Source organism: Perognathus longimembris, chromosome 26 (genome assembly GCF_023159225.1).
Source record: "Perognathus longimembris pacificus isolate PPM17 chromosome 26, ASM2315922v1, whole genome shotgun sequence".
NCBI classification, from domain to species: domain Eukaryota; kingdom Metazoa; phylum Chordata; class Mammalia; order Rodentia; family Heteromyidae; genus Perognathus; species Perognathus longimembris.
In genome coordinates this window covers 9412738-9440704 of record NC_063186.1, presented here as the reverse complement: position 1 = coordinate 9440704, position 27967 = coordinate 9412738, and the positions used below count along the sequence as shown (strand labels likewise).

Sequence of the window (27967 nt, the reverse complement as noted above, 5' to 3'; positions counted from 1 at the left end):
TGAGCCATGTTTTGCCCCTCACATACTCACCCAGGGCCCCCCGGGGACAGGGCACTGTGGCTAAGACACCGAATTTAGTCTGGGGCCACCACACACCAGATCTCAGGGACTTGGGGCAGGCATCATAGAGCACTAAGGAGAGATAAGGCACTGAGGCAGGGCGGCTGGGGTCGGACGCAATTGACAATCCCACGCTCGGTGCCTTTCCTTCCAGGTCAGGTCCACAGCCCGCCCATCACTGCCCTGTCAGGGAAGATCCTGTTCCGGTTCTGTGACAAGTCAGCGAAAGTATCTGGGGTTCAAAATGTAGGGAATGCAGCCAGGCACTGGTGGCTCACATCGGTCATCCCAGCTACTCAGGAGGCTGAGTTAGGAGGATGGCAGTTCAAAGCCAGCCTGGTCAGGAGAGTCCCTGAGACTCTTAATCGCCACCAAACCACCAGAAAACCAGAAGTAGAAGCCGGAAGTGGGGCTGTGGCTCAAAGTGGTAGAGCACTACTAGCCTTGAGCAAGAGAAAGAAGCTCAGGGACCACACCCAGGCCCTGAGTTCAAGCCCCAAGCCCAATTAAAACAAACAAACAAAAAAAGTAGGCCGTGGAGCTAGCTCCCATACAGGTGGAGGTGCGTGAAGTTGGCTCACCTCGGCAGCCGCTGGCTGTCACTTCGGCAAAAGGGCTGTCACAGCTGTTGCACTGGCGGCCAAGGGCTCCTGGGCGGCAGGGACACTGGCCACTGTGGGGTGCACATGAGCGCGAGGTGGAGCCCACAGGGTAGCAGTCACAGGGGAGGCAGGAGTCACTGCCCCGAGGTCGGTAATGGAACTCCTGTTTGAGGATGGGTCAGGGGCCTGAAGTCAGAGGTCAGGGTTTAAGAGAGGGATCTGAGGTCAAGACTTTGGGGGAATACAGAGAACCAAAGGGTGAAGGAGGAAGGGCTCACAGGCCCAAAGGAAGACCGGCCGCATAGGAAGACAAGAAAAGGGATAGGGGCCAAGCAAAAGAGGAGGCAAGGAAGTCACCGGACACAGGTGGCAGAAGTCGGCTAGCTGGGAAAGAATCACGCAGCATGTCTAAGAAAGTATTAAAATCCAGGTGCGGGTGGCTCACACCTGTAACCCTAGCTCCTCAGGAGGCTGAGATATGAGGATCTCGGTTCAAAGCCAGTCTGGACGGGAAAACCCCATGAGACTCTTATCTCCCATGAACCACCAGAAAACCGGAAATGGAGCTGTGCCTCAAAGTGGTAGAGCGCTAGCCTTGAGCTGAAGAGCTCAGGGACAGCACCTAGGCCCTGAGTTCAAGTCCCATGACCAACACAAACAAACAAACAAATAAATAGTCAGGGGGAGCCAAGTGCTGGTGCCTGCAGCCCTAACCACTCAAGAAGGCTGAGCTCTGAGGGCTGCAATTTGAAGCCAGCCCTGGCAGGAAAGTCTATGAGACTCTTAGGTCTGATGAACCAGCAAAAAGCCCGAAGTGGACCTTTGACTCAAGTGATAGAGCATCAGCCTTGGGTAAACAAACGAAGGGACAGTAGCCCAGACCCCAAATTCAAGTCCCAGTACTACCAAACAATAAATAAATAAAAACGATCGGGGGGGGGGGGAGGTCAGGCAAACCTTGCAGTGACACTGCCCATTGGTCTTGTTGCAGTTGGGGTCGAAGCCCTTGTGGACATCACAGTTGCAGGGCCCACAGGTTGGGCTCCCCCACCACCCCCGAGGGCACTGCTGGTCCATCCTGGGGATGAAATGAGGTGTGAGGGCCTTCCCCATCGTTCAGCCACCCTCCCTGACCCCATCAGGCCCTTGTAGCTTCTCCGCCTCCAGCCTCTCACCTGTGTTCACAGTGGTGACCAAAATAGCCAGCGATACAGTCACAGGTATAGCCATGGGGGGCCCCTGGGAGGTGGCGGCAGGAGCCCTGGTTCTGACAAGGGTTCAAGAGACAGACATCCACGCAGCCTGGGCCATAGTAACCTATAGAGGGGGTCACAAGGCTTAGAACACTGATCTCAGAGCACAGGAGAAAGCAGGCACCTGCTTCTGCCGGTTCCCATCTCCTCCAAGCCCTCTGGTCTCCTCCCCAGGCCTCACCTGGCCAGCAGGTACAGGAGAAGGTCTGCCAGAGGTCATGGCAGTCAGCGTGGGGCGGGCAGGGCCCCGAGGCACAGGCGCTGCTCACAGCACAGCCCGGCTCCACGTTCACTCGGCGGCTGGGAGGGAGCAGAGCTGGGGACCCCAAGGGTGTCGAGCCAAGCCACAGCCCCTGTGGATACAGCCTGGTCACGGCACCTCAGAAGGAGGCTCTCCAGAGCCAGGCACCCAGTTTGGTGACCCCGGACGTGCAGTCTCCCCCAGCTCATTAAGTAATCCTAACACAGCCCCCGTCCCCCAAAGGATCGCTAATGGTGCAAATGAGATTCCTAATGCCCCTGGATTAGACGCTCTCGACCCAATACCACAGAAAGGCTATTCCCCATGGCTCTGGATCCCGTATTCTCCCTCCCTCCACCCCCCATCCCACCCCCGCCATGTCAACCTGCTATAACACTGCTTTGCAAGTCCCCAGGAGCTGCTACTATCAGACCCATGGCCCTTCGCGCCCCCATGCTATGTTCTGGTGCTGAGCCCCACCTGGATGCAGCCGACCAATCCCGGAGGAACTTCCTCCTTACTGCCGGGGGGCAGGCCGCCCACGTGGAGCTGCTTTACCTTCAGGCCCTGAAGCTCACTCCCCACCACCATGGTGTCCTGGAGAAAGAATATCATCAGCCCTCGGGGTGGGGTAGGGGTGCCTAATGGAACCCCTAGCACGCCCCAGAGTCAGGACTGGCCTTCTTCTAACCTGTGACCAGACTTGGTCCTTCTGTAGAAGTGTTTCCAAGTCTAAAGAACCTGACAGGGCACAGGTGGTCCTGGAAAGGTGTTAGTCAATATTGCTGGGCTCAGAGAGATCTTTGGCCTTCTTGGAGCAGACTTTGAACTATTATGATTTTGATCTGGAGTTGGTTGGGATTAGGGCAGGAGGAGGTTTCAAGAGGTCAGGCCACATGCTGGCTACATAAAGACTCCTCAAGAGTAGGCCAGGTAGGACTCTGGGCCTGCCCCTGGGCCAACCTGGCTGGTAGGGTGGGCTTAGAACAGGGATATGAGCCAAGAGACTGGAGGAAGAAGGTCAGAGGGACGAGAGAGGAAGTAGGCCAGAGGTAAGGTCAAATGAAGCTAAGTCTGATTGGGAGACTGAAAATGGGGTCAGAGGTCAGACCTGGACAAGGCTGAAGTCCAAGGAGACCAGGAAGACATGGTGGCCCCTCCTGCCACCTGGCTCTTCCTGCAATTCCAGTCTCAGATCATGCCATCGGCCATCACTGACGGTCACCTGGTCCAGCAGAAGGTGGGCAGCCCGGCCGGAGCCTCTAGTTACGGTTACAGACAGCAACCCCCGATCTAACTGTGGGTAGGGAGGGATACAGAGCCCCAGGGTTAGAGCCCCAAACTGGGCTAAGGCTAGGAGGTAAGATCAGAGGGCTCAGCGGTCAGGAAGATCAGAACTGCAGAGTCAAAGATACACCTGGCTACTAAAGATATATCAGGGTACTATGCCAGGTGGCACTGTGTGGTTGGTGTGGGTTGGGGGCAAAGCACACGACCAAGGGGCAGTTAGAACAAGAAAGAGTTATGCTTATCCCTTGCACCTGCAGAAGTGGAAAGAGCCAGGGGCCAAGGACCAAGAGCAAGGCCATATTTCCAGGATATCTGAGAAATATGTGACCAGGCCCAAACCTCTCATCAGAGACTGGGAGCCAAAGGTTTAGGAAAGGGTTAGAAGAACAGACACACCTGGCACAGGAGTGTGTTGTGGGGTCCAACCTGCACTTGCATCAGGAACCCCTGTGCTGCCCGTGTCCGAAATGCCAGCCCCAGGTACCATGGCACAGACACGGGCATGTCATTTCCAAAGTCCCAACTCAGTGTGCCGTTGCCACGGAAATGGTAAGGGTGGGCCATGGCTGAGGGGAGAAGAGAAGCAGGATTATCAGCCCCCCCCTAGAAGCAGACCTTCTCCTGTGGGGCCCCCCGCCCACCCACCCGCCCGCCCCGTGTGTTGTCCAACTCACTGAGCCGACAATCTTTGCCACCAAAGCCTACGGGGCACTCGCAGCTGAAGCCACCCCAGCGCTCCGAGCAGAAGCCATTGTTCTTGCAGGGGCCTGAGTCACAAAAGTGCAGCTTGGCCTGGCAGCCTAGGAGAGGAAGGTGTGGAGGAGATAGGAGAACATGACAAGGGGGTCCATGATCGCAGGATATTGGGCTGTAGAGGGACTGAAGACAGACACAATAACTCAGCCTCATGGTACATGCCATCAGAGGACACTGGGTTGGGGGTCAGATACAAAGTCACCCTGTGCAGCCCTCCACCCTCTGCTGATGATGGGGACAGGGCCATAAGGGATGGGGGTGGGGCTAGTGCAGGATTCAGGCTTACCTGCCACTGTGCCGTTGTTGGCAACGAAGGCCGCCATGTCTACCCGGCGGCCGTCGATGTGCAGGTCTCGCATACAGCCAATGAAGTCCTTGTGGGACACGGGGAAGTTCTCCGGGAGGTTGGGGACACCCCCCAGAAGCAGAGGGCCCGTCAGGTCCAGGGACCTGGAGGTCAGTGGTCTGGGTCATTGGTGGGACTGGGATCGGAGGAGACAGCTGCTTGTGGGGAGCCACTGGGAGTTCAGGGGGTAAAACCAAGGGCAAAGTGATAAAGGAAGGAGGGCAAGGCCAGGCTGGGGTACAAAGGAGAGATCGTGATGGGCAGATGATCTGGGGAGAGATTGGGGAGCTGGGGTTGAGGACTCTGATGGAGGAGAGGCTCTTGGGTGGCTGAGGTAGGAGATGGAGAAGTGGGGTTTTGAAGTGAGATCAGTAGGGGTGGGTGGGTATGAATTATGGGGCTGAAGGTGTGTGACATTGGAAATTTGGGTGGAGGGGTAGACTTTGGTAGACCAGATGTCTGGTGAGTGCCGAAAGACTTATTGGTGTGTGGAAGCGTGAACTAAAGGGGTAAAAACAGAATCGGGGGGGCGAGGGTGAGTAGGCTTCAGGATCTTCGAATGGAGAGGGGATTCTGGTGGTTTGAGGGAGAGGACTGGGAGTTGGGCAGGCTGGGATGAAGAACGGGGTATGTGAAGCATTGGGGTGGGCAGAGGGGCCAGGGGGAAGGGGCCTCACTTCTTGGAGCTTGTTTGTACACCAGCAGCCGCACATGAATAGTTGCCAATCTCGGCACCAAACTCCAGAGCCACAGCCACATTGCAGTCATCCACGCTCAACACAGCCACCTTGTCCTTGGAAGGGCCCTGAGCACCCCCTAGGGCATCTGTCCGGGGCTAAAGACCCAGGCATAGCAGTCAACAATGCCCCTAGGGTAACCCCTGAGGAACAGAACTCAGAAACCTAACTCCCACCCCCTCCCGAACCCCCCCTTTACACACACTACCTTGTTGTAGTATCTCAGATGTACGGTGTGCCACTGCCCATCACTCAGGCCCCCTGGGACTGTGGGGCTGACCACTGTGTTTGATTCACCTGTGGGGACATAAATATTCGTGTAGAGTGAGCTGCTGAATCTTCCCGTTCTTCACACCCCCCCCCCGCCCCCTATCCTCTATGCACAGCTGTTCCCAGGATCATCTTATACGTATCTGATTAGGATACCTTCTAGAACACACTGTCAGGATCAGGGGACCATTAAACAGATAAGAGCAACACACACTTTCTGGAGAAATAGACCTTCCCACAGAGAATGTCCAAAGGACTGGAAGCATGGCTCAAATGGTAGAACACCGACCTTGGGTGGAAATGCTAAGCACAAGCTCAAGACCACAAAAGGCGAACAAGTGCAGTAGTGGTGCTTACTAGATAGAATGTGGAAAAATGAGCTATACAACTTGTGGGTGGGGGTGGGAAGGGAAAACCTGGGAGGGCATGAAGCAGTGACGCCGTCCAAAAAGAAATGTACTCTTTCTTGCCAGGTGCTAATGGCTCACATCTGGAATCCTAGTGACTCAGGAGGCTGAAATCTGAGGATCGCACGGTTCAGAGCCAACCCAGGCAGGAAAGCCTGAGACTCTCATTTCCAATGAACCGCCAGAAAGTGGTGCTGTGGTTCCAAGTGGTAATTTTTAGCTTTGAGCAAAAACAGCTCAGGGATAGCGCCCAAGCCCTGAGTTCAAGTCCCACAACCCAGGAAAGAAATGTACTCTTTACCTGACTTAGGTAACTGTAGCCCCTTTGTACATCACTTTTATAATAACAATAAAAATAATTTAAAAAAAAATCTCAAGACCCTGAGGTCAGACCCTAGTACCAGAGAGCACGCACACGTGCACATGTGCACACACACACACACACACACACAGAATGGCCACAGAGCTGGGAGTTTATAATAAGCACAATGGAGCAAATCCGATGGAATTCATGGATTGTCTTTCCTATCAGCGATTCCAGCCACCCCCATACCCAGTCCCCACTGCCCCACACCTCCGTGGGAGCACTCACCCGTGGAATACGTGAGCCGGACTTGGCCAGCCACGAGTTCCAAGGCCAGAAAGTCGTGCTTCTCGTTGAGACGCCCGTTGTAGAACAGGAGCCCGCTGGGCTGCACGGTGGCGAACCTACGAGGAGCAGGAGTTAGGGGCCGAACGGACCCCACACCCCAGCCCCGGGGGGTTGCTCCGAGACCGCCCCCCTCCACACCTCCCGGTGGGTGTCCGGGGAGGGGAGAGACCAGGGTGGCGGAGACACACGGGACGGGCACCTACGAGAGGGACAGCGTGAGGTGGAAGCGCTGTCGCAGGCCGCGGAACATGACGAAGGAGCTGGCCGGGAAGGAGCGGGCCGCCACCTCGCAGCGCGGGCCCTCGAAGGCGCCGCCCGCGGGGCACTGGCAGCGGAAGCCGCCGTGGGGCGCGTCCGTGCAGGTGCCCCCGTTGCGGCAGACGCCCGCCACGCAGCGGCCGGCCTCCGTGTCCAGCTCGCAGTCTTCCCCTGCCGGGGGCGGGAGCCAGTCAGCCGCTTTCACCGCCAGGCCCCGCCCACGCTCCTCCAGGCCCCGCCCCTCCGGAGGCCTAGGCTCCAATCCCCGGTTGGACCACGCCCCCACCCCGCTGGGCACGCCCGCCGCTCCTCTCATGTTTTGCCACGCCCCCGGCCCGGCCCCATCCAACCGGTCACGCCCATCTGCTGTCAATCCCGTTTGGCCACGCCCCTGGCCACGCCTCTCCCGGCTCCTCTAGGCTCCCGAGGTGGCACCTCTAACCGCCTCCGCGCCCGGCGGCGTGGCCGGACCTGCCCCGCCCCCCTCCCCCGGCTCTCGGCCCGGGCTCTACCTGTGAAGCGCGGGCGGCAGACGCAGGTGTAGCCCCCTTCGCGCCGCGCACAGGCGCCTCCGTTCCGACACGGGTTGGAATAGCAGAGGTCCAGCTCGGTCTCGCAGAAGTCGCCCGTGAAGCCGGGCGGGCAGCGGCAGCGCAGGCCGGCGATGGGCTGGATGGGCCGGAAGAGCGTGGAGGCCGAGGCCAGGAAAGGCGCCGAGGAGTCGAAGCGCAGCACCGACACGCACTTCATGTAGTTCTCACAGGGCTCCCGCAGGCACACGTTGTCGTCGAAGGGTAACACGTCGAGCAGCGAGCGGGCGGCCAGGGCGGCCCGGCGCACGTACAGCTGCTCCTGCAGCTCCTCGGAGCTGAACCAGGGCCCCGCCGCGCCCGCCCCGGCCCCGCGGGGGGCCAGCGCCGAGAAGCTCACGTTCAGCACCATGCCCCCCACGTCCGTGTCGTTCTGGATGTTGAAGATGAAGACGTCCTCGGTGGGCGTGGCCAGCACGGCGGCCACGCCCTCCAGGAAGTGGCCCAGCAGCGGGGACAGGAAGCGCTCCTGCCACATGTTCTCCAGGCGCACCGTCAGGCTGTTGGCCAGCAGTTCCTCCGTGATGATGACCACGCGCAGCACGCACTGCGCCGTCACGCTGTGCAAGCCGTCTGCGGGGAGGGGGGCGGGCGGTGGTGAGTGGTCAACTTGGGGGTCGGGGGCTGTTGTTCTGAGTTAACGAGGCTGACAACCCCCTCCACCCCCCTGCACCAAGGATGCTGCTGCTTCTACCCACATCCCAGCACAAGAAGGGGGCTGAGCAGAAGGGTTCACCCAGCTCTAGCCCGGCCCCCAGCTTTGGGAGTCTCCCATCAGCCCTCTAGGATACCCACAGGGCAGCTATCCACTCTGATGACCTAAGTGTACAGTTCTCATAGTTACAAGCAGCAAGCTAGGGCAAGCCAGGGCAACTGGCCAGTCATTCCCAGATGCCTCCCGGCTTCCTTCCCTCAGCATAGCAGCATCAGCACATTATCTTCTCCAAGAACCAAGGGGGATTCCAGCTCAGGAGTGACCCATGTCCCTAACACTAGTCAGCAAACTGCCCTTCCGTGGCACTAGAAGGGGTCATGGGGCAGTGAAACTCAATGCCCAGAATCCTTGGGCAGCAAGCTCAAGGAGAATCTTGTACCTTGATTCTCTCTCTCTATATATATATACACACACACACACACACACACACACATATTTTTGAGGTAGCAAGCCTGCTTGTTACCTTGTCATGGGAGCCCTGGGTCCTATGGTTTTAGTGGCCACACTTAGAAGTATGGTGAGGTGATTACCTTGGCCTACATTGCCTTTCCTACTACATATTGGGTAACAAAAAAGAATGGCTGTTAAAAGTAAATAACCATAAGTGCTGGTGGCTCACACCTATAATCCTAGCTACTCGAGAGGCTGAGATCTGAGGAGCACAGTTCAGAGCTAGCCCAGGTAGAAAAGTCCATGAGATTCTTATCTCCAGTTAACCACCAAAAAGCCAGAAATGGAGCTGTGACTCAAGTTGATAGAGCACTAGCATTGGACAAAAATGCTCAGAGACAGCACTTAGGCCCTGAGTGCAAGGCCCAGGACAGGAGGGGGAAAAAAAGGACTAAAAAGAGTAAATGAAGCTGGGCACCAGCAGCAGTTCACATCTATAATCCTAGCTACTCAGAAGGCTGACATTTGAAGATTGCCCCCTGAAGCAGGAAAGTCTGTGAGACTCTCATCTCTCATTAACCCGCAAAAAGCCAGAGTGGGATTGTCAAGCAGTAGAACACTTAAGTGTTCTCCTTAAGTGAAAAAGCAAAACAAAACAAAGCAAAAAACCCACCCCAGCACCCAGGCCCTGAGTTCAAGCCCCAGTGTTAGCAACTCTTGGAAGTAAATCTGTTTTGAGGTGTCCTAGGGAGTCTCCCCCCCACCCCATTTTTGTTTCCCTGGTCTGAGGCCCTAATCGCTTAGGGACACTGGGTCACTTGCTTGCCCTTTGCCTCTTACCTGTGACTGTCACCAACATGGAGGCCACCAGTGGGCGGTTGTTGTCTAGCTTGCGGCTGAGTCGAAGCTCCCCACTGGTCTGATTGACAACCAGCAGCTGCAGCTCATTGCCCCGCTCAAAGGAATAGAAGAGATGATCAGAGACATCGGGGTCATAGGCTGGGATGCGGCCGATGATTCCGGAAGGGAAGGTGTCGGAGCGGTTGGACACGTAGTTGTTGAAGAGGATCTGGAAATTGTTGAGCACAGGACTGTTGTCGTTCTGATCCACGAGGCGCACGTGCACAGTGGCTCTGCTGACCAAGGGGGAAGAGGTGGCTTGGACCACAATCACGTACTCCTGGCGAGTCTCATAGTCCAGGTCAATGAGTGCTGTCAGCTCTCCAGAGAAGATATCCATTTGGAACAGCTCCGGGATGTTCCCTTCCACGATCTGGTACATGATGTGGGCGTTGGGGCCTTCATCGGGGTCTACCGCGGTGATCTGAGCCACCACGGACCCCACAATGCTGTTCTCCTTCACTCGCACTTCAAACTCCTCGGCGGGGAAGACAGGCGCGTTGTCATTCACGTCCTGGACGGTCACCTGAATACTCACCGGTGTCCTTAGTGGGGGTACCCCACGGTCCACCGCATAGGCGGTCAACTCATACACCGGCACGGCCTCTCGGTCCAGCCGCCTTACCGTCCGGACGATTCCAGAGGTGGGCTCGATGGTAAAATCTCCATCGCCATCTTCCCCGTTCTGGAAAGTATACTGGACGCGGCCATTGGCATGGGCGTCGCGGTCGGTGGCGGAGATCTGCAGGACGCTGGTGAAGGGGGGCGCGTCCTCCGAGACCAGCCCCGTGTAGTGGGAAGCCACGAACTGCGGCGCGTTGTCGTTCACGTCGTTGACCATCACCTCCACGTAGGTGGTGTCCGCTTTCTGGGGGATCCCGTTGTCCCGGGCGGTGATGGCCAGCGTGTAGGTCACTTGGTCCTCGTAGTCGAGCGGGGCCTGTAAGGTGAGGGCCCCCGAGTGCGCGTCAATGCGGAACTGAGGCAGGTTGTCTTCCAGCAGGTAGGTGATGCGGGCGTTCTCCCCGACGTCGTCGTCGGAGGCGCTGATGACGGCCACGGTGCTCCCCACGGGCCGGTCCTCGTTCATGCTCACCGAGTAGTGAGCGCTCTGGAAGACGGGCCGGTGGGTGTTGGCATCGGTGATGTTGATGTGGACGTAGCAGTGGTCGTGCAGGGCCCGGTCGGAGGCGGTGAGCACCAGCTTGAAGTAGCGCTCCTGCTTGTAATCCAGCGGCAGCGCCAGCGTCACCAGCCCCGCGCCGCCCTGCGTGCTGATGGCGAAGCGGTTGCGGGTGTTGCCGCCCGTGACCTGGTAGCTGATGGCGCTGTTGGCGTCGCGGTCCACGGCGGTCACGCTGAGCACGCTGGTGCCCACGGCCGCGTCCTCGTTCAGCCGCAGGTGGTGCTCCTTCACGGTGAACTCGGGCCGGTTGTCGTTCACGTCCAGCACCGTCACGGCGACGCTGGCCGAGGCGGAGAGCGGCGGGGCGCCGTGGTCCCGCGCCTCCACCCCGAAGAAGTAGTGCTCCACCGACTCGCGGTCCAGGGGCCCGCTCACCGACACCCAGCCCGTGGCGCTGTTGATCACGAAGGGGGTGTCGGCGGCCACGCCCGTCAGGGAGTACTCGAGCCGGGCGTTCTCGCCGTGGTCGGCGTCCACCGCCTGGATGTGGATGACCGAGTGGCCCAGGGGCGCGTTCTCCAGCACCGACACCTGGAACGGGGTGCTCACGAAGATGGGCGCGTGGTCGTTGATGTCCACCACCTGGATGCTCGCCAGGCCCGTGGTGTTGGACAGGGGCGGGCGGCCCGCGTCCTGCGCCCGGATGCGCAGCGCGTACTCGCGCTCGGCCTCGAAGTCGAGCGGGGCCACCACCTGGATCTCGCCGGTGAGGCCGTCGATGGCGAAGTGGCCGCGGCTGTTGCCGCTGAGGATGGTGTAGTGGACCAGGCCGTTGGCGTCCTTGTCGCGGTCGGTGGCGGTGACGCGCAGCACGGCCGTGTGCGGGCGCACGTCCTCGCGCACCTGCGCCACGTACCGCTTCTCGCTGAACTGGGGCGCGTTGTCGTTCTCGTCCAGCACGGTGATGTGCACCCGCACCGTGGCCGAGCGGGGGCCCGGCTCCTGGCCCTGGTCGCTGGCCTCCACCACCAGCTCGTAGCTCTCCACGTGCTCGCGGTCCACGCGGCCGCGGGTGCTGATGAGGCCCGAGCGCGGGTCGATCTCGAAGGCGGCCGGGGCGCGCGCGCCCGGCGGCCCCACGAAGCGGTAGCGCAGGTTGGCGTTGGGGGGCGCGTCGCCGTCGGTGGCCCGCAGCTGCAGGATCGGGTAGCCCTCCTCCACGTTCTCCCGCAGCGTCTCCCGGTACTGGGCCTGCTCGAACACGGGCGCGTGGTCGTTGCGGTCGGCGACGGTCACGGCCACCATGGTGGTGGCCGAGAGGCGCGGGGTGCCGTGGTCCTGCGCCGTCACCCGCAGGTAGTGGCGCTCCATGCTCTCGCGGTCCAGGGCGGCGGCCGTGCGGATGAGGCCGCTGTGCGGGTCGATGCTGAACAGCTCCAGCGAGCGGCTGTTCATCAGCGCCGCCAGCGAGTACGCCAGCCGCCCGGCCTCGCCCGCGTCCGGGTCCTGCGCCGCCACGCGCAGCACCGACGTGCCCGCCGCCTGGTTCTCGGCCACCGACGTCTGGTAGTTGTACTGCGGGAACTGCGGGTGGCGGTTGGCGGCGCGTCGGGGGCGCGGACGCTCGTCGTCGTCGTCGTGGTCGGGGAACCGGCCCGGGGGCCGCGGCTCGGGGCCCCGCGGCGGGAGGAAGCGGCGGTGGTGGCGGCGGCGGCTGCTGCCGCCGCTGCTGCTGCTGCGCCGGCGCCGGCGGGAGGGACCTGGGGCGCGCATGCGCTCCGCGGCGCGCCGGGGAGCTGTCCGGGACTCGCGAGGTGCTGAACCGAGCGGAGGAGCTATCCTCGCGGCGCGCGGTGCTGAACCCCACCCGCCGGGACCCGGGGCCGCACCCCCGGGGAGGCAATCCCGGCGATGATGGGGGGCTCCTCCCACGGCGGGTGCGCCCTGACCCGGCGGGCCCGGGCTCCACGGTGCCCTGCGGCAGCGGGAGGGGTCCACGCTCTTGGTGCGACGCGGGGAGGACACGGACTTGGGGCCCTCGGGGGGAGCCAGGAGGTCGGATGGGAGGGGAGACAGGTCCCCCAGACCCGTGCCCGTCGGGGACCGGGCCTCCGGAGACAGGTCGCCTCTCCGCAAAGGCCCCGTCCACCCGCAAGAAGAGGCCAGCGGGTGCCCGCGTGACAGGGACCCCGGTCCCGGGGCCGCCTCGGCCCCTCGGCTGCCCGGGGCCGGGACCCCCAGCTCCGCGCTGGGCAGCTCGGGGACCCCTCCACCGTCCCGGATGTTTTGCCTCCCCTGTCGGAGCCCCGCGAAGACGGACTCCCGGACATCTAAGCCAGGCTCTTCCTCCTCCCGAGCCTCAGGCGACTCGGGACAAAGAGCTGAGGCTCCGCCACCGCGGTGCGCCCCGGGCCCCGCCGTGGCCAGGGCCATGCCCGGGTCCCAGCCCCGGACCCCGCCGCCCCCCAGCTCCTGCCGGCTGAGGGGGAACAAAGAGACGAGGAGAAGGAGCAGGAGTATCGGGGTCCACGATCCCCCGAGACCCTGCCACCGTGGCCGCCTCGCCATCACCCCCCGCCTCCCCGTGCAGCCTCCACCGCCCCCCGCCAGGGCTCGGGCCTGGGGCCCGCCCAGCCGCTCGGGCCCCTCCGCGGGCCCCTGCCGCCGCCCCGGCCGCCCGCCCCTCGGCTGGTCGCTCCGCGCCGCCACCGCCCTCTGGGCACCATCTACTCCGTCGCCAGACCCCCTTCGGCATGCGGCCCCGGCTTTAGCTGCCCCCACCACGGCATTGCCGACGCGGCGGCCGCCTCCCGACGCTCCATCATGGCTCCCGGCCGCCCCGATGGTTCGCTCCACCTCCGCCCCTGGCCCTCCGCCGGGTGGTACGACCCGTCGCGCATGGCAACTCCGCGGCGCGAAGCCGCCGCCGCCATCTTGGTTGAGGGCGGGAGCGCTGCCCACGGTGCTGAAGGGGGCCCGCGGGGTTCCTCCGCAGTTAGGTCCGCCCTCCCCCGCCTCTCCCCGGGGGCGCTGTTCCAGCTGGGCTGCTTCTTCCCGGGGGCCTTCCTCCCGCCGCCGGATCCCTGGTCCCCATTCCTGAATACGAGTTCCAAACTCGGTGGCCCGCATTGGATGGGAAATGCTGGTGCCCGAGACGCGCGGTCAGGATTCTCAGGAATCCTGGGGGGGCGGGGGGGAGATGACAGCAGGGAGGGAGGTGCAGGCCGGACCAGGGGGTAGGGTGGGGTGGGGGTGCCCGGGCCTCGGCAGCCCTAACAATAGCCCCAACTCTGTGATCGCGAATCCAACTTAGGAAACCGGTCGCAAATCTGCTTTATTTATTTATCATCTGAAGCGTCCCTACGAAGCCGGGGGCTGGAGACCATTCTGGAATCGAGGCCGAGCGATTCTCTTCCCTGGCGGGTCCCCCGCAGCCCCCTCCCACCCACCCACCCACTCCTACCCACCCCGGGATGGATGGAGGCTTCCCCGCTCTCCCCAGGCCGCGGCCCTGCGTGCACCGGGAGGCCACGTGGAGCCCAGCGCTGACCCTCCCCTCCCTCCCCAGCCGGGTCCCCGCCCCTCGAATGCGACCCCCCCCCCCCCCACCCTCCGCCCTGTCCTTTAACCCCTTGAAGGGACCCAGAGCTCTGGGATAGACGCCCGGCCCCCGGGGCGCGGGTCTCGGCTGGCCAATGGCGAGGCCCGACGCGCACCGGGCCGGAGCAGGGGCGGAGCCTCTGGGAATCCGCGAGTCATTGTTTCTATTGGCACAATGGGAAGCCCCGCCTCCCAGGGCGCGGCCACGGCCAAGGGGGCGGCGGCCTCGCGGGTGTCGGAGGCGGGAGCCGCTCGGCCAGGAACTTCGAGGATCCAGGGCGACAGCACCCAGGACGGAGGGCACACGAGCATCCTGGCCCGGAGAGGAGGGTCAGCCACAGGACCCCAGAACAGCCCACTGGGCGCAGCCTCCCCGCCTCCCCCTCTCTTCCAATGGATCCGGCCGCACCTTGAGCGAGAACTCCAGACCCAGATCCCCCCTCCCCTCTAAAGCCCGGTCCTCCCCTAAGGGCAGCTATGACATCACCAGCAACCAATCAACGCACGCCTTCAATCTTGGACTTCCGGGGGCGGGGCTCCGGCAGGTCCCACCCCCCTGAGGGCCTACCAGGGAACTGAGGGGGTGGGTCTGTCTTTCTCAAGAACCTGCTCAGGGTTGGGGTTGTGGGTGGGAGGGACGGTGTGGTTGGTGGGTAGAGGTGGGACACCCGCAGAGGCCCTGAAAAAAAACGATAGCCACTGGCTGCTTGAGCTGGAGGAAGCCAGAAGTGGTGGTGGTTTTTGTTTTGTGCCTGTCCTGGGGCTTGAACTCTGGGCCTCAGCGCTGCCCCTGAGGTTTTTGACTCGTCTGGTACTCTGCCATTTGAACCACAATTCCACCTGGGGCATTTTGGCAATTCATTGGAGGTAAGAGTCTCACTGGATCTCTTGCTCATGGCTGGCTACAAACTCCAAGCCTCAGGAGGCTAAGAGAACAGGTGTGAGCCATGGGAGCCTGGCTCCCCCAGGAATGGTTTTGACAGCACAAGTTGGGGTGGAGGGAGGGAGGGAGGGAAGGAAGGCAGGCAGGCAGGCAGGCAGGCTGGCTGGGCACTCCTGAGAAGGAAAGTGCAGAGGAGGCTCCTAGCCCTTGTTAGAGATCAGGGAATGCTTTTTGCAGAGGCTGGAGCTGCAGTTTGAATGAGGTCTGGTCACGCCTGTCATCTTAGCTACTCAAAAGGCTGCGATCTGAGGAGCGTGGTTTGAAGCCAGATTGGGCATGAAAGGCCACGGGACTCTTAGGCTCCAGTGAACCATTAGAAAACTGGGAGTGGCGCTGTGGCTCAAAATGGTAGTAGAGCACTAACCTTGAGTGAAAGAGCTCAGAGACAGCCTCTATGCCCTGAGTTCAAGCCCCATGACTGGCAAAAGATTAAAAGAGAAAGTCTGCACCTGCAAGGGATGGGGGGGGGGAAGTGTTATCTTAGGCCTTGGCCATGTGGACAAATGTGTTGAAGCATTAAGGAACTAGGGTTGGGCTGGGAACGTGGCTTAGTGGTACAGTGCTTGCCTAGCATGCATGAAGCCCTGGGTTCGATTCAAGACCACAGACACAGAAAAAGCTGTAAGTGGTGCTGTGGCTCAAGTGGTAGAGTGCCTTGAGCAAAAGAAGCTCAGGGACAGGGCCCAGGCCCTGAGTTCAAGTCCCAAGACTAACAACAACAACAAAAAAGCCTGGACATGCTCCTTTTATGTCTACTGTGGCTCTCCCAGCTGCCCCTTCCCCCAGGACCATCCAGGGAAGCCCAATTCCAGATGACTGTAATTTATTTCCAAAGATGAGCTTCAGCACATAGGAAAATACACATGGCTTTTCTGTCTGCATTTTTTTTTTAACAGAGAAAATAAGATTCTGTCTTTTTTTTTTTTTTTTTCATTCTTGGTGCCATCGTCCTGTTTTATGAGGTTTCAGGCTGGATGGACTGTCTCCAAGAATCCTGCTTTCAAAGCGGCAGGTTGGCCAAGGCCTCTCTGAGGGTTGAAAGCAATTTGGGAGGGGGGGGTGTTGGGTGGGCAGAGATTCTTATTGGGGGGGAGGGGGAGACAGGGCTGCACAGGAGCGACACACTCACTGCAAAGCTAAGGCAAAGAGCTGGTGGGAGGCGTTCTCCCTCACCCCAAGGGAATGGCTTTGCTGAGGCCGGGACTCAGAGCAGGCAGGGTTAAGGGGGTGGGGACCGGGGTATGACTCTGGCCCAGCCTTGGAGCAATAGCAGGACTCTGGGGGTGCATATGGATATGGAGGGAGTAGGGGGGCTTGGCATGCTGAAGAGAGAGGGAATTAAGGAACTTCAGCTTACACAGTTTCTTCTGCCCCACACTGTGGTCCCTGATCCTATAGTTGGCCCCTTGCATCATTCATTCTACTTCAAGTGTGCAGTGGGGGGTGGGGGTGGGGATTGCTCAGGCCCTTCGGCTTCTTTATCCCCTTCCTAATGTTAGTGCAAAACGTTCTTAGGGCAAAGCCCCCCTCCCCCCCGCCCGCCCCCTGAGGCCCCCCCCTGTACCCTTGACCAAGACTACAGGGGAAGGGAGTCGAGGGAAATGCTAGCTGGGGGCTTCCCCCAGCACTGGGAATTCCTGGCACATCTCTCGGACAATCATGCGGTCCATCTGGCACTGGGGTGAAGCTTCCTCCTCGCTGAGGATGCGCCGGAGCGTGGCCTGCAGGTCAGGCAGCCGATGGCGGTGCTGCAGGTAGGGTGTGGAGCGGACCACGGCGTGCATCAGCGACAGGTACTCCATGCGCAGCTGTGGGAAGGGCGGGCGGGCTCAGGGGAGGCTCGGGGATGAGTGTCCACGCAGCCATGGCTGCACCCACAACCTGAATATCATCAGCACCGCACCCCTAGCACCTGGTGCAGAAGTGGCCTTCAGGAGGTGTTCCATGGGGCCTGGGAAGGTGGCTCAGTGGTAGAGTTGCTTGCCTCGCCTACGTGAAGCCCTGGGTTCGATTCCTCAGGACCACAGACACAGAAAAAGCTGTGGCTCAAGGGGTAGAGGCTACAGAGAGGTTTAGGGACAGTGCCCAGGCCCTGAGTTCAAGCCCCAGGACACACACACACACACACACTGTCCATTCAGAAGCACAGGCCTGAACTACAGGCATCCTCTTTCCTACACACACACACACACACACACACACACACACACACACACACACACACACACACACACACTGTCCATTCAGAAGCACAGGCCTGAACTACAGGCATCCTCTTTCCTACATACAGCATCCATAACATACCCAACTTCTCTTTCCTTTTCTTTTTTTTTTTTTTTTTGCCAGTCCTGGGGCTTGAACTTGGGGCCTGGACACTGTCCCTGACCTTCTTTCTGCTCAACGCTAGTGCACTACCACTTGAGCCACAGCACCACTTCTGGCTTTTTCCATGGTTCATTGGAGATGAGTCTCATGGATTTTCCTGCCTGGGCTGGCTTTGAACCATGATCCTCATATCTCCCCTTTGTGAGTAGCTAGGATTATAAGCATAAGCCACTACCAGTGCCGGGTTGGTCCTGGTTTCTGAGTAGTCTCTTGCATTTACCTGGCTCCAACAGTAGCCCTCCTGTCCACCCAGTACTATATCCCCACGGCACCCCTCAAATATTGGTTCCATTCCCCCTCAGCAACCATCCCTTCAGTGGCAACTTCTGGGCACCTTGTCTCCTGGCGACAGGTCAGCAATGTGCCGGACAGTGATGTCAATGAGCGCCATCATGTCGGTGTGGTAGAAAATGGTGGCCGTAGCAGTGCTACTGAACACATCCTGCAGGAACTTGAGGACGGAGTGGGGGGGCTGCGGCTCGTGTTTGAAGATGCGCACGGGGTCATCTAGAAGGCAGGAGATCACAAGGGTCACAGGGTTGGGGGGGGAGTCTTTGCTGAGGTTCCAGGGTCACCCCAGTGGGTCAGAGGAGTGAAAATGGGGGTACGGGGATGGGGTGGGGGGGAAACATGGACATATTAAAAAAAAAAAAAAGGCTGCACACAGGTTCCTAGGCCCTCACCTCCTCGGTTCAGAAGCAACAGCAGCTTTTCAGAGAAGATCTTGACATTGGAGTGTGTGCCCAGGGCAGCCATGATGACATTCTGGTCAGGTGCTGAGCAAAGAGTCAGGAACATAGGTATGGATGGAGCCTGGAAAGCTCCCTACGGTTGTTTTTCTAAGCCAGTCCTGGGGCTTGAACTCAGGGCCTGGACACTGTCCCTGAGCTGCTTTATGCTCAAGGCTAGCGCTCTACCACTTGAATCACAACACCACTTCCAGCTTTTGGGGTGTCTGTGGTGCTGAGGATTAGAACCCAGGGCTTCATGCATGCTAGGCAAGCACTCTACCACTAGGCCACATGCCCAGCCCTCCCTATGGTTTTTCCAATTTCCAGTAGTTGTTTATTTTGAGGGAGGGGGCGGGGGGGAGGTCCCCTTCCCACCTGGCAGGTGCAGGTTGAGAGCCAAAAGCAGGTTCATGCAAAGGTCTGGCAGCTGCTCTGTGGTGTCCAAAGGCAGCCCGTCCTCAACAATACTCAGCAGGAACTGGGCGAAAGGGGTGCCCAAATGTTCTGGAATAGAGACATACACACATTTGCAGGCCTGCCCCTTCCTCATCTCAATACCCATCCAGTAAGCTTGGGGTGGGGGGTGGGGGTGGGGAGCCTATTCCTGCCAGAAGATCTGGTTAGCAGATCTTCAGATCACTGGGTCAAGGAGCCCTGTATCTCCGGACCCCAGGACCAGACAGTCAGTCATAGGTAAACTTTTATTTTGGGGGGAGTGGGAGGGGCTGATCCCGGCCGGGGCTTGAACCCTGAGCTTTTGTGCTCAAGGCCAGCGCTCTAGCTTTTTATTGTTTGTTTGCTGGTCCTGGGGCTTGAACTCTGGGCCTGGGCCCTGAGCTTCTTTTGCTCAACGTGAGCACTCTACCACGGGAGCCACAGAGGTTCCTGCCCGGGTTGGCTTTGAACTGTGATCCTCACATGTCCGCCTCCTGAGGAGCTGGGATGACAGGTGGCCCAGCAGCCATGCGCATTCTTTTTGTTTGTTTTTGCCAGTCCTGGCCTTGAACTCAGGGCCTGAGCACTGTCCCTGGCTTCTTTTTGCTCAAGGCTAGCACTCTGCCACTTGAGCCACAGTGCCACTTCTGGCCGTTTTCTATCTATGTGGTGCTGGGGAATCGAACCCAGGGCCTCATGTATACGAGGCAAGCACTCTTGCCACTAGGCCATATTCCCAGTCCGCCATGCGCATTCTTACCATAGTGTGCGTAGGGCACCGGCTCTCCCATGGAGAAGACCATGGCCAGAATGAGGGCGGAGTAGCAGAGCTTCTGATGGTCTAGAGGGAGGGAGGGAAGGGAAGGCATGCAATCGGTGGATGGAACCCCCCACCCTGCTCCCCATTTTGAGATAGCAGGAAGCTTCTTCGCCGTCCCCCCCCCCGGCCCCGCCCTTCTGCCGGCCTCACCCTGTGTGTCTGTCTGCATGTCCCGGGCCAACTCCACGGGCAGCACAGATGACACCAGGGTGGAGATGATGGCCGCATCTAGGCTACACATGGCGCCGAAGCACTTGAGGAGCAGCAGCCGCAGTGACGTCCGGTGTTCCTGGCGGAGGATCCTGTGTGCTCAGCATCCGGGTACTCATCCCTACCCCTCCAACACCCGCCCACCCCTGGCTCGCACGTACCATTTGGTAATAGGCCACCAAGGCCAGGACAGACTCGAACTCATTCTTCTTGCACATTTTCTTGCACACTTCCGGGTCTGCGTCAGTCTAGAGGGGAAGAGGAGGGAATTGCCGGGTACTGGGGGTGCCTCCCGCCTGTCATCCTAGCTCCTCAGGAGGCTGAGATCTGAGGATCACAGTTCGAAGCCAGCCTGGGCAGTAAAGTCCCTGTGAGACTCTTATCTCAAAAACCGGAAGTGGCGCTGTGGCTCACGTGGTAGAGCGCTAGCCTTGAGCAGAAAGAAGCTCAGGGACAGTGCCCAGGCCCTGAGTTCAAGCCCCAGGACTGGCTTAAAAAAGCAAAAAAGACTAAACGCAGAATCCCAGTGTTAAAGGGGCATGGGGTGTGTGTGTGGGGGGGGGAGACTGATGCTCTCTCCACGCTAGGGGACACACATGTGAACCCCCCCAACCCCACACCAGTACCAGAATGTGAAGCAGCTCCTCCAGATAGCAGCGAATGACGCCTTCATCCTCATAGAGGGCCCAGCTGCGCTGCTGCGCGTCGTCCTTCCTCCGAGCCAGGTCCGCGAAGATCACCTCCAGCCTCTGCTGGTCATGGCAGACCTGCCCAGAGGGCAGGGCTGAGCTCAGGTCCTGGGGGGAGAGAGAGGGGAAGACGCGGCTCAGGACACTGCCTATGCCCATCCGCATTTTAGGAGGCCCCATACGGCCTCTGTCCTGGGAGTTCTGGCTTTTTGTAGTGACTCATTGGAGATAAAGAGTGAAATGGACTTTCTTGGCTGGGCTGGCTTTGAACCGTGAACCTCAGATCTCAGCCTCCTGAGGAGCTAGGATGACAGGCGGGAGCCACCTTCACCTGGCTTCAACTCCAGTTTTGATGACCTCCTAGGACATGGTGGGGGAGGGGACAGGACACGATTAACTCTTCGCTCTCCCCTCAGGCCTAGATGAATCCCCCTCCCACGTGAGGAGGGTACAGACTCTGTCGCTCCCTCAAGATGTGACTGAGAGACCCCATATCACAATTCCACACAAAGTGCCACTAGGCCTGTCACTGACCCACCTCCCACATTTTCCCCTAAGCCTTGCTGTGCAAGCATTGGCGACCATGGCCAGTGCAGGCATGCCATTGGCCCCTTGGCCCACTGGTCCCGCCCATCACCTGCCAATCAGAACTCCAGAGGAAGCCCTAAGGAAGCATCTTCCCCCCACCCAGCCTCCCTCATGTAGTTCCTGGTCCTGATTAGTGCCTTAGCCCTGGTGAGGGCCCGCAGCCCCCCAACCTGCCCTCGCCCCCCCCCGCCAATGCCTGCACCCTCTCACTTGTGGTCAAGTTGGCTCGTAACCCATAATCCATTTCTCTCTACTGCCAAGGCCAGCAAGGCATTGTCCTCCTCCGTACCCCGAGTCTATTTCTTCTCTGCAGTCAGAGTTCCCCAGAGAAGGGCAGGGGCCCCACCCCTAGCTGAAGGTGAGACCGCCCCCCCCATTCTGGGTCCAAGTCTCAACCCCTCCCACATAACCTGCTCTTGATGATGATGATGGTGACGATGATGATGATTTTTGTTGGTTGGCGCTGTGTCAGGTTTTTCACAGCGTCACTTCCGGCTTTTTCTGTGTATGTGGTACGGAGGAATCGAACCCGGGCCTTCATGCATGCAAGGCCAGCACTCTGCCACTAAGCCACCTTCCCAGCCCCTCCCGCTCCCCTTCTTGGCTCAGCTGAAATGTTCCCAGGAGCCAAGCACGATGCAGGCGCTCGGCCGCGCTCACCTTGCCCTCCACCAGCGAGAGGAGGACCTGCTCCATGACGGGCGAGCTGGCGGGCACGGAGGCCTGGATGTGACCCACGACCACGCCGATGGCCACGCGACACAATTCATGGCTCAGGCCCGTGTTTCTCCGCACCAGTTCCATCAGCTCGGCCCCAATGGTCCTGGGCACCGTGGTCTCGGCCACTGTCTTCTCCTCCGTGGTCCCCAAGTTCAGGGAGCTCAGGGCTTCCAGATCATCAGGAACGGGGGTGGGATCAGCCACTGCCTCCTCAGCCGGGGGCTCGGGGCTCGGGGGCTTCGGGGGCTGGGGCTGGGAGACAGTGGTGTGGGCGCTTCGGCGAGGCACGGGGGGAGGCGTGGGCGAGCAGCTGGGGCCCAGCTCCGAGGGGCTGGAGCCGGTGTACAGCGTGTCCAGGGAGGTACTGCTGACCGAGGAGCCGCTGGACGCGGGGCTGCCCGCAGAGGGCCCAGTGTGGCGGCCAACTGTGAGCAGAGAACACGTGTGATGCTGGAAAGGCGCCCCACCCCCTGGCCCCCCAATATCTTTTAACCCAGGGCCAGTAACAAGGCCCCATCTTCTGCTAGGCCCTGTCTCCTCACTGAGCTCAGAGCACCCCTAGGCCCCAACACAGGGATGACCCTACCTTCTCCCTACGTGGAAAGGGCCTTCCCCCTCATGTCAGCAAGCAAGCAACCATGCCAAGTCTAGGGTACCCTCACCCCCCACGTCCCCCCCAACGCCTTACCACTCCCAGAAACCACCAGGGCGTCACGATCACGGCGCTTCACGGGGGGAGGTGGGGTCGTGGGGGCCGCTCGGCGAGGCTGCGGTGGGATCTGGGAAGACAGCAGGGCATTTGGGTCAGGCACTGGTGGCTCACGCCTGTCATCCTAACCACTCGGGAGGCGGAGATCTGAGGATCTGTGGTTCAAAGCCACCTGGGCAGAAAAGTCCGTGAGACTATTTTCTTTTTTGCTAGTCCTGGGGCTTGAACTCAGGGCCTGGGCGCTGTCCCTGAGCTGCTTTTCCTCAAGGCTAGCGCTCTACCACTTGAGCCACAGTGCCACTTCCGGCTCTTTCTGTTTCTGTGGTCTTGAGGAATCGAACCCAGAGCTTCATGCATGCTAGGCAAGCACTCTACCACTGAGCCACCTTTCCAGCCCCTGCAGGAAGCCTTCAATGCCACCCATCTCCTTCCCCGGGAGGCCCTCAGCATGTACCTGGTAGAGGGCTCCATCTGGCCCCAGATGCTCAGAACTGGGCAGGCTGTGCTGCCGTTCAAACCCGGTTCGACACACTCCATTGGGTTGCCTAGCAGCAGCAGCATCCAAATGGTGGTCACTGGTGGACGGGGTCATAACGGCAGCGCTGGAGACAGAGGGGCCTCTTCGAGACAGGGTCTCTTTGCGGTGGTGGATGAGTTTCCTGAGGGAAAGGATTAAGAGGGCTCTTCATCAGACGCTCACGCCTGTCATCCTAGCTACTCAGGAGGCTGAGACCTGAGGATCACGGTTTGAAGCCAGCCCGGGCAGGAAAGGCCATGAGACTCTGATCTCTATTTGTTTATTTGTTTTGTTTTTGTTGCCAGTCCTGGGGCATGGACGCAGGGCCTGAGCACTGTCCCTGGCTTCTTTTCTGTATATGTGGTGCTGGGGAATTGAACCCAGGGCTTCATGTATAAGAGGAAAGCACTCTTGCCACCAGGCCATATCCCCAGCCCACTTGTCCCTGGCTTCTTTTTGCTCAAGACTAGCACTTTACCTCTTGAGCCACAGCACCACTTCTGGCTTTTGTCTATATATGTGGTGCTGAGGAATTGAACCCAGGGCTTCATGTATACGAGGTGAGCACTTTACCACTAGGCCATATTCCCAGCCCCTGAGACTCTGATCTCTAATGAACCACTTTGCTTGCTGTACCAACCCGCATCTCCCTACCACTCACTGGAGGACTCCACGCTGCTCCAGGCTGTACTTGCCACCGTCCCGCATGGCTGTATTGTGTACCGCTTCGATGGCCCGGTCAATGGCTTGAAGAACATCTTGCTCCACTCCCTGGGGTGAGGAGAGCAGGTGAGCAGTTAGATCTGGGGGCCAAGTCGGGGGGATTCTCAATCCAGGCCTAGCTCAAGCTGGAGCCTGGCAGTGGACTACTAAGCTAGATCCTGGAATGCTGGACAAGAGCACCGAGAGCCAAATTGGGAATAAGAATGACAGAACAGCAGCTGGGAAGTTGGCTCAGTGGTAGAGTGCTTGGCCTAGCATGCATGAAGCCCTGGGTTCGATTCCTCAGTACCACATACACAGAAAAAGCCAGAAGTAGTGCTGTGGCTCAAGTGGTAGAGTGCTAGCCTTGAGCAAAAGGAAGTCAGGGACAGTGCCCAGGCCCTGAGTTCAAGCCCCTGGACTGGCAAAATAAATAAATAAATAAATAAATAAAACGTGTAGAATAAAGCCAGGTTCTGGTGGCTCACACATGTAATCCTAGCCATTCGGGAGGCTGAGATCTCAGAATCAAGGCTTGAAGCCAGCCTGAGCAGAAATATCTGTGAGACTCTCATCTCCAATGGACCAGTAAAAAAACTAGAAATGGAGTAGTAGCATGCTAGCTTTGAGCAAAAAAGCTAAGGGACAGCAGGCAAACCCTAGTTTAAGAACCAGGACTGCACAATCAATTAATCAATCAATCACTAACATGGAGAGAGAGACAGAGACAGAGAGAGAGAGAGAGATAGACTCTAGTATTGCATCACTCAGAGAGTAAGGACATAAGCTAGTCCCTCCCATGAAACCATTTTACACATACTAGGGCCCCACAGAGACTGTCAGCTAATTTATCTCCAAAATTGAGGGATACCAAGCAAAAACACAGCCCAGGGATCTCCAGCACGGAGCCGGGAGTGTACCCCTACTCCACCCCTGATCTTGGCTCAGAGTCCTAATTGAGATGCAAGCAGGGGAGGCCTCTCCCGTGTGGAATCCTTAATAAGTCTGTCTGGATCTTACTGGTCGTTTAGAAAACCAAGGTCATACTTCAGAAACTTCTAGAGTCCTTTGCAGGCCCCCTGGGAGCTAAGCATGGGCTGAGAAGCCCTCTGCTCCCATCTCACTGTCAACCTCATAGTCCCAAGTCATCTTTTTTTTTTTAATTTTGCCAGTCCTGGGGACTGGACTCAGGGCCTGAGCACTGTCCCTGGCTTCTTTTGTTCAAGGCTAGCACTCTGCCACTTGAGCCACAGCGCCACTTCTGGCCGTTTTCTATATATGTGGTGCTGAGGAATCGAACCCAAGGCTTCATGTATATGAGGCAAGCACTCTTGCCACTAGGCCGTATTCCCAGCCCCCCAAGTCATCTTTATAGACCTGTCTTGGAAAGCAGCTGTGTGTGTGACTCACGCCTGTCATCTCGGCTACTCGGGAGACGGAGATCTGAGAATCACAGTTCAAAGCCAGCCAGGACAGGAAAGTCTGTGAGACTCTTCTCTCCAATGACCCACCAGAAAACCACAAGTGGGGATGTGGCTCAAGTGGCAGAGTGCTAGCCTTGAGCAAACAGGAGCTCAGGGACAGAGTCCAGGCTGTGAGTTCAAGCCCCAGGGCACACACACAGACACAAGAATGGAGCCTGGTCCTTGATTAGGGCTCAGGACCGTTGGTCTCATCTGTATTATCACCCCCAACAACTCACAGGTCCAAGCTACCGCACTGCCTAGCACAGAATGGGACACGGGGAACATCCGTGGGGCCCGCCGCCCTCCTTGTCTCCGCAGACACGGAGAGTGGGCAGGCAGAGGGGAGGCCAATGCAGGAATGATGAGCACCAGATACATGAATGGGAGAGTCAGAGGAAGAAGGGAAAACAACAAGAGAGAGAGTCAAGATGAGGGCTGGGAAGGTGGCTCAGTGGTAGAGTGCTATGCCTAGCATGCATGAGGCCCTGAGTTCGATTCCTCAGTACCACATAAGCAAAAAGAGTCAAGAGGAGATACAGGGAGTATGCAGAAAGAAATCAAGCTGGGCGCCAGTGGCTCACACATCATCCTAGCTACTCAGGAGGCTGAGAGCTGAGGGTCACGGTTCAAAGCCAGCCCACACCAGGAAAGTCCGTGAGATTCTTAGCTCCAATTATCCACCAGAAACCTGCAAGTGGCACTGTAGCTCAAGTGGCAGAGTGCTAGCTTTGAGCAAAAAGAAGCCAGGGACAGAGCCCAGGCCCTGAGTTCAAGCCTCATGACTGACCAAAAAAAAAAAAAAAAAAAATCCATAGCCAGCAACAGAGCCCTCATCAAACACCTACCCCCCATTGGTCCTCCTTGGAGTGGGGACCCCAACAGGTCCTTGACATAAGCCCCTAGGGGAAGAGATAGGATTTCCCCCCACATGAGATGAGACCTCAAAGAAGCTGGGTCATCTCACACCCATACACACGCCAGACGCAGCATTCCCTGGTTTCCAGGGGGAGCCCCCTCTTCCCTTCATATATTTCTAGCTGGGATGAGGCCTATGAAGAAGCCCCTAAGGCCCAGGGCCCACCCCTGGCTTAAGATCAGATGACATTTCCAAATTTATCCTGTTATTTCCGTCCTGAACTGGGCTGGGACGGAGGCATTTCTTCAAGGCTAGGACTGTCTGGCACAGGCCAGAGAGGTTCTGGGTCTTGGTCTTCCTTCCACTGTAGTCAGAATAGATCAGCGAGAGACAAGACACCCCAAATCCCACAGAGTTAGCAGGACTACTGTTTGGAAAACAGAAACTGGGACCTTAGCCTTTATAATGGAAGGAAATGGGGCCACGTTCAGACCCATGCTGGTGGGGGGGGGGGCCTTGGGGAAGGACGCACTTCCTTAAAATGGGAGCAGGCCCTGTTCCAGGTATGGTGCTCCTCCAGCTCTGAGAGGAAGGAAGCCTGAGAAATCAGGGCCTCCGAGGCTTGGGGAGGATGCAGTAGGGAGTGGGGGTGATGCCAACCAGTGTCCCCAGAGAGTTGGGAGGGGGAGGGGGCTGCTTCTTGGGTAGAGCTTGGAAGGATGGGTAAGTACAGAAAAGGTAAACATACATATATATATATATATATATATATATGTATCTCAGATCTCAGGGAGGGGCACTAGGAAGTGGAGGTTAGGGGTGCCTGTGTCTACAGTGTTGGAAGTTGGGGGGGAGGCCTGTGTGGTGTTTGGAAACAGATCTGTGTGCAAGGTGGAACAGTCACGGTTGTGTTCTTCAAAGGGTGCAGGGGATGGGGGCGGGGAAGGCAAGAGTATGACATCTTTAGATGGAACTATGAAAGGTTTGGGAGGGGGGTGTGGAGAGGAGGGGAGGGGGTGTCTCAGGGATTTCAGTAACTGGTCTGAAGTCTCCAGAACGGGAATTCTCTTCAGATGGGCACCCACCCCCGCCCCCGCAAGTCGTGTGGGGGAAGGGACCCTCCCCCCACCCCCAAAGAGTCTCAGTGGAGTTTGGGGTGGGGGTGGGAGGAGGAGGTGTGGAGTTGTATGTCAAGGGCACCCGTCTTCGGTCTGGGTGTGATGGGGGCCATGACGCTGGTTCTTGGGGTTCCCTATAGGGTCTCTTAACTATGTCTGCTTGGAGGTCCCCGCCTCCGGTGCCCAGGGATCCGGGGTTCCGGGGCCGGCTGTGGGGTGGGGTGGGGTGGGTCCGTGGAGGGGCCGGTCCCGGGGTGTCCCGGGGGAGGGGGGGACACTCACTCACCTGCAGGCGATGCAGGTAGGCGGGCGGCACGTAGCCCGTCTCTCCGCTGCGCGCCCGCGCCGCCAGCCACCAGTGCGCGCTGCTGCGCTCCAGCACCAGGAAGGTCTCGCCCGCCGCGAACGCCATGGCGTTGGGCTCCGCCGAGCGGAACGCGTACAGCGCTCGGTACATGGGGACCGGGGAGGAGGGTGGTGGGAGCCGCCGGGCCGCGCCGCCGCCGCCGCCGCCAGTGCCAAGGGACCCGAGAAGCGGCTGTGCCAAGCAGGCCCCGGGGATGCGTCGCGCGCGCCCGCGCACCCGCGCGCCGCCCCGCCGCGGCTCGCCCCGCCCCCTCCGCCCCGTGACACGCGACTGCGCCTGCGCGCTGCGCTGCTGCAAAACCCGGGCCTCGGGAATGACTGACAGGCCCACGGCGCCGGCGCAGAAGCGCCCCCTGCCGGGCGATCTCGACACTCGCCAATCCTCCCCAAACCCCAAGCTCTTCTGCTTTTCCCACACTCCAGGACCTTGGAGGGATTTGATTCCAATATCCTGACCCCTGCGCCCCACTTTTCTCCCACTTCATCCAGGCCTTCCAGTTTTTCTCCCCTGCGGCCCTT

General features: G+C 59.2%; 2 protein-coding genes across 2 annotated transcripts in view; both read right to left on the bottom strand.

Annotated features, from left to right (window-relative positions):
* Celsr3 (cadherin EGF LAG seven-pass G-type receptor 3) overlaps window positions 1-13161 on the bottom strand; it is a 29558-nt gene extending 16397 nt beyond the window's left edge. Inside the window, exons 1-16 of the mRNA XM_048334480.1 lie at window positions 9408-13161; window positions 7385-8035; window positions 6818-7043; window positions 6555-6670; window positions 5494-5582; window positions 5226-5383; window positions 4489-4652; window positions 4121-4246; window positions 3843-4012; window positions 3268-3453; window positions 2637-2753; window positions 2097-2268; window positions 1838-1979; window positions 1620-1740; window positions 642-825; window positions 31-132 (exon numbers count right to left, since the gene is read on the bottom strand). Coding sequence (XP_048190437.1) covers window positions 31-132; window positions 642-825; window positions 1620-1740; window positions 1838-1979; window positions 2097-2268; window positions 2637-2753; window positions 3268-3453; window positions 3843-4012; window positions 4121-4246; window positions 4489-4652; window positions 5226-5383; window positions 5494-5582; window positions 6555-6670; window positions 6818-7043; window positions 7385-8035; window positions 9408-13161 — 6478 coding nt within the window. The remainder of the gene's footprint in view (window positions 1-30; window positions 133-641; window positions 826-1619; window positions 1741-1837; window positions 1980-2096; window positions 2269-2636; window positions 2754-3267; window positions 3454-3842; window positions 4013-4120; window positions 4247-4488; window positions 4653-5225; window positions 5384-5493; window positions 5583-6554; window positions 6671-6817; window positions 7044-7384; window positions 8036-9407) is intronic.
* Window positions 13162-15942: 2781 nt separating this feature from the next.
* Nckipsd (NCK interacting protein with SH3 domain) lies at window positions 15943-27645 on the bottom strand. Its single transcript, XM_048334827.1, has 13 exons — window positions 27369-27645; window positions 23602-23711; window positions 22878-23082; window positions 22403-22493; window positions 21655-22139; window positions 20344-20514; window positions 19879-19965; window positions 19658-19796; window positions 19448-19528; window positions 18628-18756; window positions 18205-18297; window positions 17856-18028; window positions 15943-16944 (listed from the first exon to the last, which is right to left on the bottom strand). The coding sequence occupies exons 1-13, from the start codon at window positions 27537-27539 to the stop codon at window positions 16741-16743; spliced, it is 2139 nt and encodes a 712-aa protein (XP_048190784.1). The 5' UTR covers window positions 27540-27645; the 3' UTR covers window positions 15943-16740.
* Between the last annotated feature and the right edge of the window lie 322 nt (window positions 27646-27967).

Coding starts and splice junctions, on each gene's coding strand:
- Nckipsd (XM_048334827.1), bottom strand. CDS start 27,539: ATGTACCGAGCGCTGTACGCGTTCCGCTCGGCGGAGCCCAACGCCATG. Junction 22,140..22,402: donor CCTGGTGGTTTCTGGGAGTG/GTAAGGCGTTGG, acceptor CTCTGCTCACAG/TTGGCCGCCACACTGGGCCC. Junction 18,757..19,447: donor GGTGCCCTACGCACACTATG/GTAAGAATGCGC, acceptor TCTCTATTCCAG/AACATTTGGGCACCCCTTTC.